Raw genomic sequence first — 22,578 nt, 5'->3', positions numbered from 1 at the left:
CGGAGCCGTATTTCCAGCTACAGAGGCCAAAGTTGCCTCCAACTCTGCCAGAGAGAGTGGTGAGTCCATTACTTCTCTCTGCATTTCTGTTACTCTAGGCAAGGAAATGCGATCAAACAATAACATATCTGATTTGGATAGGTCTGGGGAAGAAGAGGAGTACAATTTAGTATAGAAATTCACAAAAGCTGTTTCTATGGCATTCTGATCAGTGGCTAACCTACCATTTTCTCCCCTAATGGAAAAGATATTACTGTTCTGTGTCTGATTCTTAATTATATTAGACAAAAGTTGGCCTGGTCTACTCCCATCCCTAAATCTCCTATAGTCAGAAAATAACATTTTATTATAAGCTCTATCTTTCACAAACCTAGCATATTCCTCTTGGGCTATCTTTAATTCTCTAAGTGATCCTTCATCCGCCCTTATCTCATAATCTCGACTTTTCTTCTCAACCTCCTGTACATGCTTCCTTTCCCTATCTTTAAATTCTCTCTTTTTAATCAGGATCTTTTTAAAATAACACCCTCTAATAAATGCCTTTAAGGCATCCCAAACAACCTGGATACTTGCTGTTCCCCTATTAGACAGCATAAAGCCCTCTATTTCTCTGTCAATTTCCTCATCCTCCTTTCCCAGAATATTAAGCCAATGAGGGTTAAGTTTAAAGGGTCTATCCAAATGCTCATTTGCCCCACATAATTTCAGACCCCATATCACCGGAGTGTGATCAGATATGTTTTTTGAAGCATATGTAACCTTAGTAACTAATCTAAACCCCCCCTGATCACTGAATACCATATCTATTCTAGAAGCCGAACTGTATGAGGAACTAAAACAAGAGAATGCTTTCCTTGTTGGATTATGACACCTCCATACATCTAGCCATCCCACTTCATCCACAAACCTCTCCAATGGAGAGCTTCTATTGACTAGCTTTCTGACATCCGATCTCCTGTCCTCCAAGGACATAGTACAGTTAAAATCCCCCGAGACATAAAGCCCCCTATATTCCTTATTTGCCGCGAAACGCAGCAAATCCTCCAATATGTCCCTGGAGAACGGGGGAGGGATGTACACAAAAGCCAAAATTATATTAGAACCCTCTATGCAACCATACAAAAATACATATCTTCCCCTATTGTCCGTCTGTGACACAAAGATTTTATGGTCTATTCTACGGTGAATCAGAACTGACACTCCTGCAGAAAAGGAGGAACCAAAAGAGTGAAATGACGAGGCTACCCAGCCCCTAGAGATACCCACCACCGATTCTGAAGTTAAATGGGTTTCCAACAGCCCAACTATTGCCGGCAGATGTTTATTAACTTGATCAAACACAGAAAACCTTTTAAGCCTTTCACCCAAACCTCTCACATTCCAACTAACTATATTGACCATAACACCTACTCAGCCAAAATTGCGTCTCCACAGCCAAAAAAAAGAGAAAGGAAAAAAAAAAAAAAAAAAAGAGAAAGAAAAAAAAAAAACAAAAAAAAACCTCCTATCTCTCTCCCGTCCCGGGCCGGACCCACCCTCCCCTCCCCCCCCCCCTCTCCCCCCCCCATCCCACCCACCTCTAACCCCCCATAACCCACTGCAAAACACAGTGTGTCCTACACCCGAGTTTTCCCCACCCGCCACACTTGCTACCTATCCCACTTATATAAATATGGGGAAAGAAAAACACTAAAATAAAAAACAGTTCATATTATGGGAGCTTCATACTCCCTCATTAATTTATCCCCTGCGTATCCATCCATTTTCTTGCTTCCTCCGCCGACTGAAAAAACAAAACCTTCCCCTCCCATTCCACTCTGAGTCTAGATGGAAAAAACAGGGAGTATTTAATACCTCTGGATCTCAACGATTTTTTAACCTCAAAATAATGGGCCCTAGCTCTCTGTGTCTCTACCGCGAAGTCTGGAAAAATAACAACCTTAGCATTGTTATAACGCAAATCCTCCATTTGCCTTGCCTTCCTCAAAATCACATCTCTATCCTTAGATAGTGACACTTTAACAATCATGGCTCTCGGGTTGTTACCCACAATAACCCTACCTGGAATCCTGTGCGCCCTCTCCACCGCAAAGAGGGAAGAGAGACCACCCGCAAATTGTTTCTTCAACCAATTTTCCATAAGTTCACATGCACCTTCTCTCTCTTCCCCCTCTGGGATGCCTATTATCCTCAAATTGGCCCTGCGGGATCTATTCTCCAAATCCACCACCTTCTCCTTCAGTGCTTTATTACTGACCAGTAATGAGGCCACCTCCTGTTTGATTTTATTTATGTCATCCTCTGCTGTACTAATCCTAGACTCAGCTTCCGTACACCTATCCCTAATTTTCTTAACATCTTCTCTGATAAGGGCAATATCATGCTGTAGGGCTCCCACTTGTCCCGACAGTGCCTCCAAAGTGCTGCTGCTCTTTGTCACTACTCCCAAGATTCTTCCCAATACCGAGGAAGGATCTACCTCCTCCATCTCCCCTCCTGGTATCTCTTCCAAAGCGGACTCATCAGCTGTCCTTGTAATAACAGTTTTACTTTTACTTGCCCCCTGACCAGGAGAGAGAAACTTATCCATTTTGTTACTGGGTTTCCCCGGGGTACCCCCTCCCTTTTTCCCTCCCCTTTTATCCATCCGAATGCAGTACTCAAAACCACCAGGCAAAAGGAAACAACTCTTTGTTTTGAAGTCTCTTGTTCTCGGGTCCAGTAAAGCACTAAGATCCGACCACAGAGTCCCCAAAAAAATTCCTCTGATAAATCCCTATCTGGAGTCTCTTGTTGTCGGGTCCCGTAAATCACTAAGATCCGACCCCAGAGTCCCCACTAAATCAGTACCCACAGATCACCTAGGTCTCTTGTTCTCGTCTCCAGTAACACACATAGATACGAGCCCAGAGTCCCAGACCAGATCTTCGTCAACCAGCATTCCCCACTTTCCCTCCCCCAGAACTGTAAAGAACACAGAGATATGTCATGCAATCATATAGAAAAATCAGTCCGCCTATCCACCCTCGACTAAGCAGAAAAGAGATGACCGTTCAAATCTCTTCGCCCTCCCGGGCCAAGCACATAGGGAAGTCCACCATTTTATGGGGGAGGAGCCCCTTCTTAGTTCAATGCAGTCCAGATCTTCAACTGCAAGTCAATCTTACACTTTATATCCTCAACAGGATATTGAGTTACAACCCAGGGTTCAGCAAACACGAGCTTCTGGTTCCCACTTATACAAGAAAGTTATGGGCTTTATATTTCCAGCAAGGTATACGAAGGCAACACAGGATCCAGTAAGGATAAGAAACTTCTCTTTTGCCAACCATAGAGAGTATGACAAAGAGCACAGTACATAAACCAAATACATAGGCTGCGAGGTTATGTCATTGCTCCTGTTCTACAAGTTCTGTTGGATCAACTCTCAGGTGAGGGAGGGAGAGAAATTCACTTAGCAAAGTGAGGCACCATAGTGCCATAGTCCACGTAGCATGGGAAACATAGCATAAACTTGTAACTCCGCTGCTCCCAGGACTTAACACATAAACAGATTTTAAATGGCTCTGACCCAGATAATAATAAAAAAAAAAAAAATCAGCAAAACGACACAGTTCACTAGATAGACACGGTCAGATAAAAGAAGCCATTATTCCCTCTTGAGAGGGTATCACCTGTCTTCACCTCCTGCCGAGGCCGCTGCCGTATGTCCTCATATGCCCGAGAGGGGGAGGCCGATAGCCGAGTCTCCCAGCCGCCAAAGATCCTCCACGCTCGCTGCTGAGGCCAGACTTTCAGCCTCGTGGCTGCCTGCAGCTCTCTCACCGCTGCTCCGCAGCCCTTCGTCCGGCCGGAGACCACCCCCTCACGGCGTGAGTCGCTCCCGCTCTCTCACTGCAGGAACAACCCCACTCTCAAATCAGTTTGGGGAAATCGCCAGTCACCCTCTGCAGCTCTCTCACCACTGCCTCGGGTGACAGAGGCGCTCTCCGGCACCTCGCGGCCCTCCCGCCCTCTCACTGCGGGGGCCGCAGTCTTCAGCGTCTGGCCGACTCTCCTGGCTTAGACCACCACGGCACTCCGTCTCCCCCACACTCCTCATCAGCAGCGCTCGGCCTATTCCGGCTTCAGCAATTCATGGCACCTGGCCCAGCAGTCATTCAGCCCTGGGAGCTCTCATGCAAGCGTGGCAGGTGAGCAGAGGAACACACCTAGCTCCTCCTCTTCCTCATCCCCTCTCCCCATGAAAACCTCTTTAATGTTCCACAACACATACTAAGGCTGTGTTCACATCAATGCAGTACATGTCATGATACCGGCAGAAAAGGGTATGCTGTATGTATGTATAACATAGCAGTGGCACTGGCAAGTACATTCCAGTTAATGAAAGTCTACTAGTGGCTTTGCTCAGTGCATTTCCAAAATATAAAACAAAAGGAAATATACCCATCTTGTGTAAATCCTATGGAGGTTTCATGTTATCTTCCTCCATAGACTGTTGTAATGTGACCCTACTTTAATAAGATGATTTAGTAATGAATCATGAATGTAGCAGTTCTGACACCCCAACTTTACATGCAGTTTATAGTTTTGGTATTGGGAATCCATTGAACTACCTCTGACACCAGTGGCCACGTGTAACTAAGCATTCTGCACATCATCTTACAGTTACTGTTTCTCATAGTACTTCCGTAATTCATACAATCATCCCTCTACTACAGGGATAGTACTCACAGCAAAGTCACAACCTAGCAATAGTAAACAGAGATATATTTTTGTACAGGGATAATATAGATGCTGATGTCATTGGTAATGGCTAAAGTAAAGTAACAGCCCAGAAATAAACCCAAAGGGTTATCACTGTACACAGATACCATGGTAAAGTGATGTCACAGAATGGGAATGTGTGCCCAGCAATGTCACGGAACAGGACCGGACTTATATCTATATGATGAGCTAGTGGCAGTACTACTGACATATGTAATCAGTAATGGCATTGTGTTACCACATAAAAAAATGGGATACAGCAAAGTCAAGAGCGAGAGAAACAACTCCAACACCAAGTTAACCCAAACTGTGATTTTACTGAAATGCACCAATGCTAGTACCACAGGTACTAAAAACCCTCACAATAATACAGTCAAGAAATATGAGAAGCTCCTCTGCCAGCATCCAGTCCCACGATGGCGACCACCATTCACAGCAGCACAAGACAGCTCGACCAATAATGTACTCCCACAGCCACAGTCCAGGAGTTGAATCTCTCTCTAATTCTCAGAGGATCCAATCACCAGCAACAACAGCGGAGCTGCCCCGCAACTAGAAGTCCCAGGAAACAAATTCCCAGCATGAATGGATAAGGAGTTCACCAACGTTCACAGCAGAGGTGGACCTATCACTTGTGCAGCCTGTTCAGCTGTACAGGGGCCCAGGCCAATAGAGGGGCTCGCCAGGCTCAGACTCTAAATTGTCAGCTCAGCATGGCACATGTCTGTAGTGGCCTCCCCAGGTGGCATCATCACCCAGGAAGTGTGGGCCCCCTACTCCTGTGGGGCCCCTTTAGTGACTAGATGCTGTGCCCAGTCAGGGCTGGTTCTCCTCTCCTCCTGAACGCTGCTGCTGCTGATACCCCCTCCTTTACTCCACTGTCCAGCATACCTTGTGTGAGGAGGAGAGGAGAAAGAGCATGTGCTGACAGGGGCTGGAGGGATCCTGCAGGGTTCTGGCTGCCAGGGACAGGACTGTGAAGAGGAGCAGCAGCAGCTCTGACAGTGAGTGATTATTGTCAGGGTGTCTGTCAGGCTGCTGGAAGCTGTAAGATGGAGGGTGGACTGTGTAAGAGAAAGCACAGAGCCCCCCCCCTCCTCTCTGTTGCTGAAAGTTTTATTGTAAGTTTATGCCTTTTAGCAAATATCTATGCCCCTCTCCCCCATGCAGCATGGTTGTTTTTCTCTTTCATCTCCCTCTAAGCAGCCACATACAGTACATGTATCCCACCTGTGCAGCCACATACAGTACATATATCCCACCTGTGCAGCCACAGTACATGTACCCCACCTGTGCAGCCACATACAGTACATATATCCCACCTGTGCAGCCACATACAGTACATGTCTCCCACCTGTGCAGCCACATACAGTACATGTCTCCCACCAGTGCAGCCACATACAGTACATGTATCCCACCTCTGCCCCAACAGTGATTAAGGGCTCATTTGTTCTATCCCCTATTAGTGCTGTTCTGGGGTCACTTCCACACTCTGAGCTATATACTCTCATCCCCCACAAAGCATTCAGTGTACAATGCATCCAGGACCCCCCATATACAACAGCTGCAAACACTACAACTCCCAGCATTTACTGCAGTCTGAAGTCCTCAGGATGTGCTGGGATTAAGGTTACAAACCCACTTGCCGGATCTGCAGCGAGTCTCCTTGCTGCGTTTTTGCAGCGAGACTCGCTGCAGATCCTGGCCCTATACTTTCAATAGCAGAGAAACTCGCAGCAGGGATGTACATCCCTGCTGCGATTTTGTCTGCAGCCCGCCCCATTAACGCCACCGGCCGCCGGACATTATACATTACCGGGTCTCCGTTCCTGCTTGCTTCGGGGCTCCCGGTGTCTTCACGGCCCGCCCGGCCAATCAGTGTGCTGCGGCGGGGCAGCGCACTGATTGGCCGGGCGGAACGTGCCGGGAGCCGCTGAAGCAAGCAGGAGCCGGGATCAGGTAATGTATATCGCCCCCAGCTCCCGGCCGCACGATCGCCCCCAGCCCCGCAGCCCCCGACCGCACCATCACCCGCAGCGCCCAGGCCGCACCATCGCCCCCAGCCCTGCAGCCCCCGGCCGCACCATCGCCCCCAGCATCGCAGCCCCCGGCCGCACCATCGCCCCCAGCCCTGCAGCCCCCGGCCGCACGATCGCCCGCAGCTCCGCAGCCCCCCGACCTCACGATCGCCCCCAGCATCGCAGCCCCCGGCCGCACGATCGCCCCCAGCGGGCGATCGTGCAGCTGGGGGCTGCGGGGCTGGGGGCTGCGGGCGATCATGTGGCCGGGGGCTGCGGAGCTGCGGGCGATCATGCGGCCGGGGGCTGGGGGGCTGCAGGCGATCGTGCGGCCAGGGGCTGCGGGGCTGGGGGCGATCGTGCGGCCGGGGGCTGCGGGGCGATCGGGGCTGCAGGGGGGCGGGCAGAATATACATTACCAGGTCCCCGCTCCTGCTTGCTTCGGCGGCTCCCGGCACGTTCCGCCAGGCCAATCAGTGCGCTGCCCCGCCGCAGCGCACTGATTGGCCGGGCTTGCCGTGAAGACACCGGGAGCCCCGAAGCAAGCAGGAACGGGGATCCGGTAATGTATAATGTCCGGCGGCCGGGGGGTTAATGGGGCGGGCTGCAGACAAAATCGCAGCAGGGATGTACATCCCTGCTGCAAGTTTCTCTGCTATTGAAAGTATAGGGCCAGGATCTGCAGCGAGTCTCGCTGCAAAAACGCAGCAAGGAGACTCGCTGCAGATCCGGCAAGTGGGTTTGTAACCTTAAAGTACAAATGAGCAGACAACTCAAGGGGTTGCCCTCTGGGAAACTACAACTCCCAGCATTCTCTGAGAGCTTCATAAGTGTAAGGCATTCTGAGAGTTATAGTTATTGTTATTCAGGCAGATGTGGTCACAGATACATCAGTCCAAGATACATTGCTCAGTGTACAATATTAGTAACTGTACTCACTGCTCTTACTGACAGCAGCTCCCTGTGTACCTCATAGAGCTAATATCAGGCTCCCTTCCTCCAGGCTGGGCTGCCCTGCTCTGTGGTGTTTTGGTCCATAAGATTGCAGACATGGAGAAGCATGTGACCATGCCCCGCCCCCCTGTGTCCACCACTGAGCCTGTATATGTCTATGGAGAACACAGTGGACAGGGCATAGTCACATGCTCCTCCATGTCAGCCATTTTGTGGACTGAAACAAAACAGAGCAGGGGAGCCCAGCCTGGTGAAGGGGAGTCTGATATTAGCTCTATGAGGTACACAGGAAGCTGCTGTCAGTATATACAGTGAGTACACTTACTAATACTGTACACTGACCTATTTTACTAAAAAGTGGCCAACCCCTTTAATGTTAATGCTCAGCAGGGGCATTTCGTGACCAAAATAAAGAATTGCAGGTACAGTTACAATGACATCTCCTACAGGAGCACAAGAAAAATACACTGGACTTATGAGACAACTTCCCTCCCCTCAGACTGGTCATTGACAAGCCACTGTCTGTAGGTTCACACATAGAAGCTGGCCAGTAACCACAGAGATGTCAAATCAGGCCAAAGGTCACTATTGATCTGGTAATAAATCAGCTTAAGAGATGGTTTAAGGGCTTGAGACTGATCTGCTAGACGGCAAAGCACCCTGATCTGTATATAAAACATGCAGGCTGCAAAAGAGAGACTGTATATAACTTTTAAGTGGGTTTTCTGGGCAAAATAGACCGATGATGTATCTACAGGATAGCTCATCAAGCAGTGATCAACATTTAGCTCTGTTCAATGTGTTGTGGTGGGGATCGGTAACTGCAGCCCAGCTGATCAATAAGGTTGCTGGTTGTTGGTACACCGCCAATCAGTCTATTTTGCCAAGAAAAACCCTTTAATATAAACCTATGGAAAACAGTTGTGTTTGTTTTGTTGTTTTTTTCCAATAAAATAAGCACAATGCAATAATATAAATGCACCCATAGATGTTTAAAGTTTTTAAGAAATAAGACGTGTTTCTGATAAATTAATAGCTTGACATGGGCTGATAAGTTATGAATCTGATCCATAAGGCTGAGGTGGGAATGCAGGAATGGCGTTTGGAGGTTCTGCAACCTATACTACAACCATCAAACAGACCTGTTTTATTTACTGTATATACCACAGATATCCTTTTAGCAGTTTGCGATTACTCGATATCCCTGATGACATGAGCTAGTGTAATTATTATGTCTTTATAGAATTCTAGTTTTTTTCATTACTAATGAGATCATTGCTTTGTCATCTCAGTATTTCATTATGACTTACTGGCCCCAGGTTAGAAATCAGAACATTGCTAAGCAAGTGTCTAGCATATGTAGAAACTCAGCTGTGTGATCACTAGGATCTGTAAAATAGCAAATGTTCTATGTCTGTTGATAACAAGATAAAATCACTACCACTGTTTCACAGTAGAATATAGTTTTTTTCCATACAAAATGTGTGTTCTGGTGCATAGATGTCATTAACGTTGAATTGTTTATCTGACAACAATTAGTCCTTTTTACCGTAGTGCAGCACGTACCAACCTCATTACTGTGGGGGACCCCATAAAAAAGCTAAAAAAAACAATGCTCACTTCAAATGAAACCCCACTGATTAGGCTGAGATGAATTTGCCACTTATACTGTAATATTGGCTGTTGGGAGGAGTGTCATTTATATGGGCTGGGGGCACTTTTATTTTCAGGAAGATCAGTGCATACCTAATAAATTTCAGGGACTATGGGGATTATGTTTAATAAATAATCAGGGGGCACAGTATGTATTATTATAAATTTCAGAGTACATGATATGTAGCTTAATTAATTTCAAGGGCACAGTGTATATTATAGTTTAATTCACAGGGCAAGGGTGGTATTTTATTTCAGAGGACACATTGTGAATTATATTTAATTGCGAAAGGCACAATGTGTATTGTAATCCATTTCAGCGGGAACAGCTTGTGGCAAAATTTTATATATACAAGTGCAGCTCAATAAATTAGAATATCCTCAAAAAGTTGAACTCAAAAAGTGAAACCTCCATGTTATATAGCGTCAGTACAAACAGAGGGAAACTTTTCTAGTGTTTATTTCTGATAATATGAATGATTATGGCGTACAGCTAAAGAAAATCCAAAATGCATTTACGGTACATACTTTTCTTTTGGCCAACATTTCTATGGTAATATTTATATAATAACCTAATTTTCTGAGATATTGAATTTGGGGTTTTCCTTGGCTGTAAGCCATAATCAGCAACAATAATGTAAATCTATTTGAATTGATTAAAAAATAATGTTTGTATTGTATTGACATAAAAATAACTTTGATGATATGCTAATTTATTAAGGTGTACTTCTAGGAGCTGAGGCTGTGGAATTGTTGCTTTCAGGGTACACATTATGTGGCACTCTGAGGAACTTCTTAGTTCCTTTGTATTGAAGGCAAAGGTGGTCATACACCCTTAATAACCATCGGACAAATGATTGTTTGGCCCACAGTTATTTCTCCTGTTGACCCCATACACCATCATCTTGGTGGAGTCTCGGGAGAGCCCCATAAACTTCTGTTTGGCCGACAGAAGTTTAAAGTGTATGGGGAACCAAAGCTCTACCGAGAAGGGAGAAGTAGCTGGTAGAAGTCATAGTGCCCTAGTAATCCCACCTATGGTTTGCCTGATTATTAATTTGGTAAATTATTAGGGCCCTATTCCACCGGACGATTATTGTTTGCATAATCATTAACGATTAACGATCTCAAACGACCGCTATTGCGAAAAACCTGAAAACATTCACTCATTTCCATGGAACGATAATCGTTACTTATGATCGTATTTGCGATGGTTTTTTTCTTCGCTATTTATTCGCTATTGCGTTCGTATCTATTGCGAGCGACCGAACGATGTCTTATTTAATGCGAACGATTTGCGAACGTTTTGCAAACGAGCAACGATAAAAAAAGGTCCAGGTCTTATAAAGCGATCAACGATTTCTCGTTTGGTCGTTAATCGTTAACTGCATTTCAACCAAACGATTATCGTTTAGATTCGAACGATTTAACGATAATCTGAACGATAATCATCCAGTGGAACAGGGCCCTTAATCAATGACCAATCCCAGTGGACTTGCTAAAAACTGTGGGCAGCTTTATGGGTGCTTGTAGTTAGGTTTAAAAATGATTCTTCACTTCGATTATTATAACAATTGCAAATGATTGCCTATAGAATGTTTACATGGGGGATTTCAATACACCACAAACTATTGGAATGGGATATTAGGAGATTATTAATTTCTTAGAATACAACTGAACACTATATACAGTATATTATTATATTATGAGACCGGTCATTCATATTAACTTCAGCTGTTTCATAACTACAAGTCCCAGTATGTGTTTTGGTTTTTAGCCAAGGTTGCCATCTTTGTGTAAAGCCATCTTTAAACACGGTGTAGAATGTGCGCCTGTGTATCTAGAGTCTAGACGTATAAATCATCCCAGAAGATAGCAATACCCAGAGCTCATGAATCTGCCTTACATCATTCATTTCCAAGCACATTGTCTTGTCTATAAAGTTTATTTATCACCGACCTTCAAAGTATTATGAGAGCTGAAGTCTTGTTCTTTATTCATATAGATTTTGATCAATCTCTTAAATGACTCATTGCCTACCTGTCATAGACTCTTTTTTTCTGTCGTTATATTATTCTCCCCACTGTTCGCCTCTTCCCATTCTTTCCCCTCCTCCTTCTCATCCTGGAAGTTTAAATATCTGGGATGCTTGTATGTCTCCAGGTGGTTCTGTGAAGGAAGAGAGCTGCATAACTCGCCTGACATTATCATCTCCTCTGAGGGGGGCGGCCTGCACGTGCTTGTCATTGCTGAAGCCTTTGAGGACGACACAGGACGCTACACTTGTGTGGCATCTAATACCCTTGGTTCTGACACCTCTGCAGCAGAAGTTTTTGTTGAAGGTAACGTAAGACAATAATACAACAGGATTACGGATTGTGATTTTTTTTGCAGATGTTACAAAGATTATAGTATACTGTATGTATAGTATAGTAATGGAGCACCTTAGTTATAAGGAAAAATTCAAAGAATTAAATTTGCTTAGTCTCAAGAAGAGACATATAAGGGCAGATATGATTTATTTAAATCTATAAATGGCCCCTACAAGAAATATGGGGAAAAGATGTTCCAAGTAACCCCCTTTAAAGGACAAGGGGGCACTGCCTCCACCTGGAGAAAAAAGGTTCAATCTTCTTTACCATGAGAACAGTGAATCTTTGGAACAGTCTACCTCAGGATCTGGTCACAGCAAAAACAGTGGAGGGCTTCACAGCAGGCTTAGAACAAGTTCTTAGAAGAAAACAACATAGATGCATATGTATAGAACCTATCCATCAACTACCCCCGGCCTCTCATTTATCCCCTCCTTGTATATCCCCCCTTTCCTGCATGCATCCCCTCCTTGGTTGAACTTGATGGACATGTGTCTTTTTTCAACCATACTAACTATGTAATTATATAGTCACATCAGCCCCCTAAAGACTTACTGTCTCCAATTACTTTGGAAGCCATTTAAGATTTACAGCAAGTCAGTTTAAGCTGCAGATGTGCTGCCGATAATTCAGATTTTGTTTATTTTTTTATTCCAGCCTTAGAGTATTCCCTATTGTTTGTTTTTCCATATGGATACTTTACCTTTTAAGAGCAGCTTATTATTTTATTTGTTTGTTTCTTTATTATTTTATGAATGCAAAGTGAAAACTTGATCCACTGCCATATTGGTTGTCAATTTTACAGTAGCAATAGCCAAGTTGAATATGAAATAAGCCCTAATTCTCTATTGTTTATTGAAATAATACCCACAGTGAGTCTGAAAAGAGACAAACTAGATGAACTTGTAGGTTTTTGTATCTTGACTAATTATCTATGTAAAAATACCTGCAAATTCCAGTAACTGAGCCTGTTAACAGCATGTCTCTGACGAATGTCTGTTATGGTGTTATTAAAAAGGATCATCATTAAAGGTCTGACAAGTCACCTGTTAGGAAAATGCAATGTTTTACTGTTTTTATCACATGAAATATGAAGGTGATAAATCATCCAGCTCCCTCCGCTGTTAGACCTACCATAGCAAAGGCTATGCCTTACAACAGGAAAATCCCAAACTATGTGACAGCCTAAATGTTAGTTTAATGCAGTCCAATTATTCAGCAGTTATTAGGCACAAGGGAATTTATCAATATAAGTGTGGCAGTTTTCTTGTAAGTTGTGGCCAAAATAATATGTTCCAAGATTGAAAAAATAGTCACTTTTTGCGCTAGGCTCATGTGGGTTACCATGAGAAGGCATCTCCTAAAACATTTAATAATACTACAACCACATTGTAGCAAAAAGCTATGCCTGCTCATAACAGGTGTGTGCTTGATTTTCTCACTCTCACTAAATTTATGTGCTTATAACTTTAGCACAATTCACTGTAAAAAAAAAAAAAAGTCAGGATCCCGCTACAGCCGCTGACTGGCTGAGCGTGAGCGGGCATGGTATGTCACGTCTCAGATTCCCACTCAGACCCAGAAGTGTCCTGGACCGGGGGAAGGGAGCTGTGGGATACCGGCACCAGTGCTGGAAGGGGGAAGTGAGAGCATGTTACATGTTACATGTTACATCTTTAATCCTCCCCCTTCACAGTGCTCTGCCATAAATCCCCCCAGCCCGGAGTTCTCCTTTTAGGTGGCCATGCACCTTCAATAACTGTGGGCAGAATGATTTTTCCCATACACAGGAATGTTTGTCAAGGCCAAACATTCAAGGCAGGGGTAGGCCGCAGCCAAACAGCTCTGGCAGCAGCTTATCTCTCAGAGAACGAAGGGGTCAGGCAGTGATTTTCCTTCACTCCAGACCCCTATCTACACCAACATCATCTGATGATGGAGTCTTGGTAGAGCCCCATAAACTCTATACCAGTGCTTCCCAACCTTTTCCACCTCGGGGCACCCCTTGGAAAAAAAAATTACCTCGGGGCACCCCTACTAAATAACGTTCTACAAGTGATCTACATCTGTACATCAGTACGTCTGAGGCATCACTTTCCCTTTTCCTCTCCATCCAGTCCAGTCCTCCATGATGATTTCTTCCAGCTACGTTTCATCTTTTCAGAACCTGCGAGACAAACAATTTAGGCTCCGTACATTTCTAGCAACTTCCTTTCCTTTCTCCCTCCTGTAGGCTCCCAAAGTAACTGCGCTGTTTGGTGTTATGTGCAGTAAAGCGAGTAGGAATTTGGGATGCCCCCTGTATGTAGGATCCCCTGCTGTGCCCCCATGAGCTAATAATGCCCCCAGAGGTGCCCCCATGAACTAATAATGCCCCCAGAGGTCCCCCCATGAGTTAATAGTGCCCCCATGAACTAATAATGCCCCCAGAGGTGCCCCCATGAGATAATAATGCCCCCAGAGGTTACCCCATGAACTAATAATGCCCCCAGAGGTTCCCACATGATCTAATAATGCCCCCAGAGGTGCCTCCATGAGCTAATAATGCCCCCAGAGGTGCCCCCATATACTAATAATGCCCCTAGATGTGCCCCCCATGAGCTAATAATGCCCCCAGAGGTTCCCTTATGAGCTAATAATGCCCCCAGAGTTGCCCCCATGAACTAATAATGCCCCCAGAGGTGCCCCATGAACTAATAATGCCCCCAGAGGTGCCCCCATGAACTAATAATGCCCCCAGAGGTGCCCCCATGAACTAATAATGCCCCCAGAGGTGCCCCCATAAACCAATAATGCCCCCAGAGGTGCCCCCCATGAACTAATAATGCCCCCAGAGGTGCCCCCATGAACTAATAATGCCCCCAGAGGTGCCCCCCATGAACTAATAATTCCCCCAGAGGTTCCCCAATGCGCTAATAATGCCCCCAGAGGTGCCCCATGAGCTAATAATGCCCCCAGAGGTGCCCCCATGAACTAATAATGCCCCCAGAGGTTCCCCCATGAACCAATAATGCCCCCATGAACTAATAATGCCCCCAGAGGTGCCCCATGAATAATAATGCCCCCAGAGGTGCCCCCATGAACTAATAATGCCCCCAGAGCTGCCCCCCATGAACTAATAATGCCACCAGAGGTTCCCCAATGAGCTAATAATGCCCCCAGAGGTGCCCCCATGAACTAATAATGCCCCCAGAGGTTCCCCCATGAACCAATAATGTCCCCAGAGGTGCACCTATGAACTAATAATGCCCCCAGAGGTGCCCCCCATGAACGAATATTGCCCCCAGAGGTGCCCCCCATGAACTAATAATGCCCCCAGAGGTGCCCCCCATGAACTAATAATGCCCCAAGAGGTGCCCCCCATGAACTAATAATGCCCCCAGCGGTGCCCCCCATGAACTAATAATGCCCCCAGAGGTGCCCCTAAAAAAAAAAAACATCCTACTCACCTAATCCACGCTGTGTGGCTGCAGGGAGCAGTTCTCCTCCTGTTCTGGCTCCATCTTGCGAGCAGCGGGGACGGGACGTCCGGCAGGCGTGATGACGTCACATCCTCATGCCTGCCGGAGAGGTCACGTCCCAGCGTCCCATAGGCTGCTGGTATGAAGTGCCGGCAGCCTATGGGAGTGACTGTAGGAGCAGGACGCTGGCAGGTCCTGCTCCTACATTCTGCTCACTTTAATGTTCCGCCCGCTCACCGTGCAGGCGGAACATCAAAGCGATCTGTGCATCACGAGAAGCTGCACGACCGCAGCTTCTCGGGATGCTTAAAGAGACAGTGTCACATTTCCCACCGGGATCTCGCGGCACCCCTGGCGGGTTTTCCTGGCACCCCAGTGTGCCGCGGCACCCCGGTTGAGAAACACTGCTCTATACTGATGGCCAAACCAGCTGTGAGTGGCAGGTCTAGCCAAAAGAAGTATAAAGTGTATGGGGAACCAATCACAGTTCAGCTTTTATACCTTAATGAGCTCTGGTAAAATGAAAGTTTGAGACAGTTTTGGTTTCGAGCTGATTGATATATTTGGACCTTAGAATCAGAACTTAGACATAGAATCATTTTGGTTAGTTTAAATGCTTAAAATATATTTACTCTTTTACTGAAAATGTTTTCTTCTGTCATTTAAGGGGCCAGTTCTTCAGACTCAGAAAGTGAAGGCTTCTCTTTCAATTCAAAAGAAGGAACAATGCCACAGTGAGTATATATCACCACTGGAAAACATTACATTACATAGAATTTTTGTAGTTTTCTTATATATATATATATATATATATATATATATATATATATATAGTAAAATGTAACATTCTACCAAACTATGATTTCCATTTCTAAATTCGTATGCGCTTGAGTAGAGTTGTCGTTTAGGTACAAGACATGGCATTCCGACAGTTAAACACCTTGCCAGAAGCAAGTCTGTGTATAGTCTGACAGACTCAGGTGTGACAAGCTTTCCTCCAGCCCGAGGCAGTCTGTCTTCACATGGACTCCCTAGAACCAAGGAAATATCAGGCACATAACAGTGGTGATTCACGTGTCTACAGTCAGATTTGACATGTTCAAGTACTTTAATAGTGAATGGCAAGCAGGAGCGGCTGTGTTCCTGTCAGGAGGTGAATCACTGGCCTGTCACTTACGAACATCTCTTGTGAGTGTTAGAAGTGAGATAGAGAATCTTCTATAGGGAAAGTCCATGTACAGTCTGCAGTGAATGAGGAGGTGATAAAATAGTCATAGTCATGAACACATTTCACACACCACTGTATATTAGTCCGTTATTACTGTAGTTATGTTGTAATGTTGTAAGTCACACTAAGGTAATGATGCGTTTCCAGGAGAAGGTTTACTATTACATTGGCAAATGCTGCAGCTGTATGAAAAAAGCTTCTGTGTTCTGGGAAATGACACATCTATACTGATCTTAGATATTTACAGAATTTTCCTATTTAGAGCTAATTTGGCCCACCACATAGCGTACAGCATGGAGCCCAACCCTTAGAAAGTCGCACAATTTATCCAGCCAGGGCTGCAAAGCGTGCAAAAATGTGCGACTTGTCAACATTTTGCGCAAGGTGCAGACTTTGATACATAGCCTCCATGTGTCTCCTTGATGTAACAGTGGCAGCAGTTTGGCACATGAATTGCAGCTTACAGCTGACTTTAATATTACTTTTCCTCACGAACCGGAGGCTTCTTTTTTTTTTAAATGCTCTAGTATGTCCATGTGAATACTATTGTCTGAATTGTCTACTGGTGTGCAGACAAGAAGTTCCTTTCCTATGCATGTCATTGAGATGCTCAGTATCATTCTTAAAGGAGAAGTTCAGTGGAAATTTTTATTTAAGTATTGTATTGCTCCCCAAAAGTTATACAAATCACCAATATACACTTATTACGGGAAATGCTTATAAAGTGTTTTTTCCCTGCACTTTCTACTGCACCAAGGCTTCACTTCCTGGATAAAATGTGGATGTCACAACCCAACTCCCAGAGCTGTGCAGCTGTGGCTGCTGGAGAGGATGATGGCAGGGGGACACTGAGGGACACAGGGCACTGGAGGGACACTGAGCATCCCCCTGCCATCATCCTCTCCAGCAGCCACAGCCCGCTCAGCTCTGGGAGTCGGGTCGTGACATCACCATTTTATCCAGGAAGTGGAGCCTTGATGCAGTAGTAAGAGCAGGGAAAAAAGCACTTTATAAGCATTTCCAGTAATAAGTGTATATTGGTAATTTGTATAACTTTTGGGGGGCAATACAATACTTGAATAAAAAATTTTGCCGGATTTCTCCTTTAAGCTATGTTCACACAGCAATATTCTACAGCCGTTATATGATACTTAAAATAATGGCCATTGTTTTGAGTACAAAATAATAGCCGTGGTTTCCCATTGTCCAAAGGCCTTTATTGCAATACTGGCCATTGTAACATTATTCTAGTTCAAAGTCAAAGATGACCCATTTGGGTGTGTCTTTAATTTAAAGGTCCATTGATTTTAATACAACGGTCAGTGAAAAAAGGGTACTATGTGTGATCTAATTAAAAGACTGTCTGCTGTTTGCTTAATAATGGCTGCAAATTAATGACACAGACATTGATGTGATGGCCGGTACGAACAGTGGCCATTATTTTATACATTGTGTTGTTTCCATAGGTTTCAATGCAGGCATTGGTTTCAATGCAGGCATTGAAGAATGAAAACAAGGGCTGTTATTTTAAAGTGACACTGTCACCTCCTTTGTCCATTCTGACATCTCTACACAGGTGTAATGGGTAAATTTAGCAGTTCTCATACCTTATTTTATATCATACGTCATGGTGCTTGTTCAAGTAAAAAGCCATCTTTTATCAACTGCAGATTGTGTTAAGTGGGCGGGGCCTCGCGACATTAGCGCCACTTAGCCCCACCCACAACGACACAGTTGGCCCCGCCCCCTCGCCGGCCATTGGAACAGGCTGGCCGAAAGGTCTAGAACCCACCCCCTTTACATTGGCCAACCAATGGGCATCGAGGGGGCGGGGCCAACTGGGCCCTTGTGGGTGGGGCTAAGTGGCGCTAATGCCACAAGGCCACGCCCACTTAATACAATCTGCCGTTGATAAAAGGACAGTTTTTACTTGAACAAACACCATGACGTAGGATATGAAATAAGGTATGAAAAACGCTAAATGTACCCTTTACACCTGTGTAGAGATGTCAGAATGCACAAGATGGTGACAGTGTCACTTTAAATTCAAATGGTGGCTGTTATTTTAAAGTGACTCTGTACCCACAATCTGTCCCCCCCCAAACCACTTGTACCTTCGGATAGCTGCTTTTAATCCAAGATCTGTCCTGGGGTCTGTTTGGCAGGGGATGCAGTTATTGTTTTAAAAACGACTTTTAATCCGGCAGCGCTGTGTCTAACGGCCGGAGATTACATAAGTATATGCATTAGGCTGGCACAACCTCTCTGTCCTTCCTCCCCACCCTCCTCATGATTAGGAATGCTCCAGGCAGATTGCTTCCTATTCCTCAGCTGTGTGCATAATGAACATAGGCTGGATCGTTAGTACACCTGTGCAAAGCTCAAACAGCAGTAAATGTTCCTGGAACATTCCTAATGCTGAGGAGGGTGGGGAGGAGGGAAGGAGAGGTGTGCCAGCCTAATGCATATACAAATGTAAGCCCCGGCCGTTAGACACAGCGCTGTAGGATTAAAAGTTGTTTTTAGGACAATAACTGCATCACCTGCCGAACGGACCCCAGGACAGACCTTGGATTAAAAGCAGCTATCTGACAGTACAAGTGGTTTGGGGGGGTCAGATTGTGGGTACAGAGTCGCTTTAAAGCATGTGAACATGGCCATGGCATAGAAGGTAGTGAGATCATAAAAATTTCAGTGGAACCCAGACTACAACCTATCATTACTAATGGATGTGCAATGGAAATATCTGGCATTGAGATTCCCTGCAAACTTACAATTTGTGTGCTAGTATCTGACAATCAATATAAAACATTAACATGAATACAAATTCCTTAAGGGTATAAACCCACACACCGTATATGCAGCGTATTTACTGCTGCGATACGCAGCAAACTCGCAGCAAACTCGCAGCAAAATCGCAGCAGATTAGATCTAAATAACTGAACACAGCATCAAATCTGTACCAACAAATCTGCTGCGTATTTGTTGCATATCTGCTGCATATACGGTGTGTGGGTTTATACCCTAAGGGTATAAACCCACACACCGTATATGCAGCAGATATGCAACAAATACGCAGCAGATTTGTTGGTACAGATTTGATGCTGTGTTCAGTTATTTAGATCTAATCTGCTGCGATTTTGTTGCGATTTTGCTGCGAGTTTGCTGCGTATCGCAGCAGTAAATACGCTGCATATACGATGTGTGGGTTTATACCCTAAAGGCAGGTTGTGTGTAGTATTACAACTCCATTCATTTCATTAAAACTAAGCAGCAATGCCAAAAACAAACTGTGGACAAGAGTGAGGCTGTTTATGTTATAAAAAAGCATCCAAGTTTTTCTAATTCTAGTTAACCCTTTTAAAGATGTTAGCCCTATAGGATGTGGAAATATAAAACGTTAGTTCAGCTCTATATTGTTGGAAAGAGCTATACATTAAGCCTTAAGAAGCAGTTGAGCCCTGCCAAAAATCTGATAGGCGACAGTGGAGAAAATAACAAGCAGGTATTGCTTACCTCTACCTGTGCCCACTATGAGCAGCATGACTGGCCCCCAAACTCCCGCGGAAGGCATTTTCCCAGAGTTATGATGTTGTTAGAACTCAGGGAAAAAATGCCTGTCCTGTCTGATGGACAGCCCGCTCAGCCAATCAGTGACTCAAGCAGTGTTCCACCCCAGTCATTGACTGGCTGAGCGGCCAACTCATCAGCGATCCGGCGCTGGAGAGACAAGGGAAGAGGTCAGTTGGTGTAGGTTTTTTTGTGTTCCCCCCTGCTTCTGATGTTAGAAAAATGTTTCCCCTGGCCAGACTTCTCCTTTAACCCCTTAACGACATCGGGCGTACCCATACGCCCCCGTTGCCTGGGCTTTAACGCAAACGGGCGTATGGGTACGCCCGATGTTTCCCCGATCGCTGCGTGTTCACACACAGCGGTCGGGGAAGATGGCCTGCTATAATGTATAGCAGGCCATCTTAGCTTCACGGCACGGGGGGTGGTTAACACCCCCCGTGCTTACGATCGCCGCTATAGGCTGATCAATTCAGATCAGCCAATAGCGGCGATCGGAACCTTTCCGGGTCATCGGTGACCCGATGACCCGGAAAAAAATGGCGGTCGGTGCTGTCCGAGGACGGCACCGACCGCCATTACTGTAAAAAGTAATGTTGAGCCGTTCACGGCGATCGGGCCGGTGGCACGGCGATCAGAGTCCAGCAAAATAGTAAATACCTGCCCTGGACCCCTCAGCTAGAGAGCCGAGGGGTCCAGAGCAGGTATTTGTACATTACTCACCTGTCCCGGGCTCCTGATCGGCGTCTTCCGGGTTCGCGGCGTCCTCCGTCATTCCGTTCGGTCTTCGGGTCTTTCCGGCGGTCCTCGTCGTCTTCTTTCGGCTATTTTCGGCTCCAGCCTCGTCATTTTCCGGATTTTGCGCTCTGCTGCCCCCTAGCGGCTGATATGTGTAATACACTTATCAGCAGCTACAGGGATATTCAGAATATAAAAAAAAATTATTTTTTTTTCCCAAATTTTTTTTTTTCTATTTTCCGCACCCTATCGCCGCTGAGTGTTGATCAGCATCGCACGAAAGTGCGCTGCTAATCAGCAACTCCTCCTTTTTGGCGTAGGGTGTTTTTTTTCTATATTCTACTGCCACGGTCTGCTTATAAGTGCCGCACATAAGTGCGGCATTTATCAGCAACTCCTTTGTTGGCGTAGGTTTTTTTTTATACTTACTGTAAAAAAAACACGTAAAAAACACTACATTACACCACACTACATTGAATAAAGTTTGACACTACACCACTACATACCCCATATACCAATCCCCGTATAAAGATGGCCCCCAGGGTGTTTTCGGTGTCAGAGGGATACGTTATTATTGCCTCCGACACCGAAACAGCCAGTGAGGATGAATGGGGGGGATCCTTCTTTCCTCCATTCATCCTCATCATCCTCATCATCCAGTGACGTGTCTGGGGGGTAGCGTAGCGTACGCTGCCCCCCAGACACGTCTTTTCCGCCAGTACCGTCCCAATAAGAGATGGCGGTATGGTGTGAAATTCTACAAACTCTGTGAGAGTACCTCAGGGTACACTTACAGATTTCGGGTACGTGCAAACTGCGGAATGGCGAAGGATAACCCTTTGTGCATTCCGCAGCTGGCACCCGCCGGCGGACTGATGCGGGCGCATGTCTCTATCCGTGTCATAGACTCCATTCTATGCACGGGCGGAATCCGTCGTCCATCCAAAGAATGAACACGTTGGACGGAGAGCGGAATCCGCCCGTGCATAGAATGGAGTCTATGACACGTGTGGAGACGTGCGCCCGCATCAGTCCGCCGGCGGGTGCCAGCTGTGGAATGCAAGAAGGGTTATCTGTCGCGATTCCGCAGTGTGCATGTACCCTTAGAGTGTATGAAGGAAGGGACACCCGAATCCAGCCCCCAGATGCCCCCAGATGCCCCCTCCCCCCCCATCCTCGGAGTTAATGGGGAGATCGTCCGGGAACTGATCTTCCCACTGCTGGATAAAGGTCACCACCTGTACAGGGATAACTTTTATACCAGCACCCCCTCTTCCGGTCCCTCGCTGCCCTGTAGCTTGCGGCACGATCCGTAAATATCAGAAGTAGTAATAGCGCCCTAATATTTAGCAGCCATGGAGCGGACCCAGCACTTCTGGATATGAAGGACCCCGTATCGCACCAGGACAACATTCTCCAGGTGACGTCCCCCACACTGGAGAACAGGAGACCCCAGAAGAAGTGCAGAGTGTGGGGTAACAGGGGGATCAGGAAGGACACCATTTTCCAGTGTGACACCTGTCCTGATCGCCCCGACCTCTGCATACTGGATCGCTCCAAGGCGCACCACACGTCACTGGGGTTCTACATTATCTAAATTCTGTCCCTTATTCCTATTTCAGGGGTCACGTTGATTCAGGGATTATTCTGATCGCCATTATGGATTCGGGAAGGAATTTTTCCCCTGTGATGAGGCTACTGTCGTCTGCATTACGAGGGTTTTTTGCCTTCCTCTGGATCAACACAGGTTGAATTTGATGGACACCTGTCATTTCCAACCTTATAAACTAATAATTGGCCTAATACCCCCAAATAAA

The 22,578-nt window shown here is 45.8% G+C and overlaps 1 protein-coding gene across 1 annotated transcript in view; it reads left to right on the top strand.

Moving 5' to 3' along the window:
- Positions 1 to 22,578, top strand: part of PALLD (palladin, cytoskeletal associated protein) — a 276,543-nt gene that overhangs the window by 113,816 nt on the left and 140,149 nt on the right. The window contains exons 2-3 of the mRNA XM_069977825.1: positions 11,556 to 11,734; positions 15,893 to 15,959. Coding sequence (XP_069833926.1) covers positions 11,556 to 11,734; positions 15,893 to 15,959 — 246 coding nt within the window. The remainder of the gene's footprint in view (positions 1 to 11,555; positions 11,735 to 15,892; positions 15,960 to 22,578) is intronic.

This window comes from Dendropsophus ebraccatus, chromosome 7, assembly GCF_027789765.1.
Source record: "Dendropsophus ebraccatus isolate aDenEbr1 chromosome 7, aDenEbr1.pat, whole genome shotgun sequence".
Lineage (NCBI taxonomy): Eukaryota > Metazoa > Chordata > Amphibia > Anura > Hylidae > Dendropsophus > Dendropsophus ebraccatus.
The sequence above is the reverse complement of the archived record's forward strand: the minus strand, read 5'-3'. Positions and strand labels throughout refer to the sequence as shown.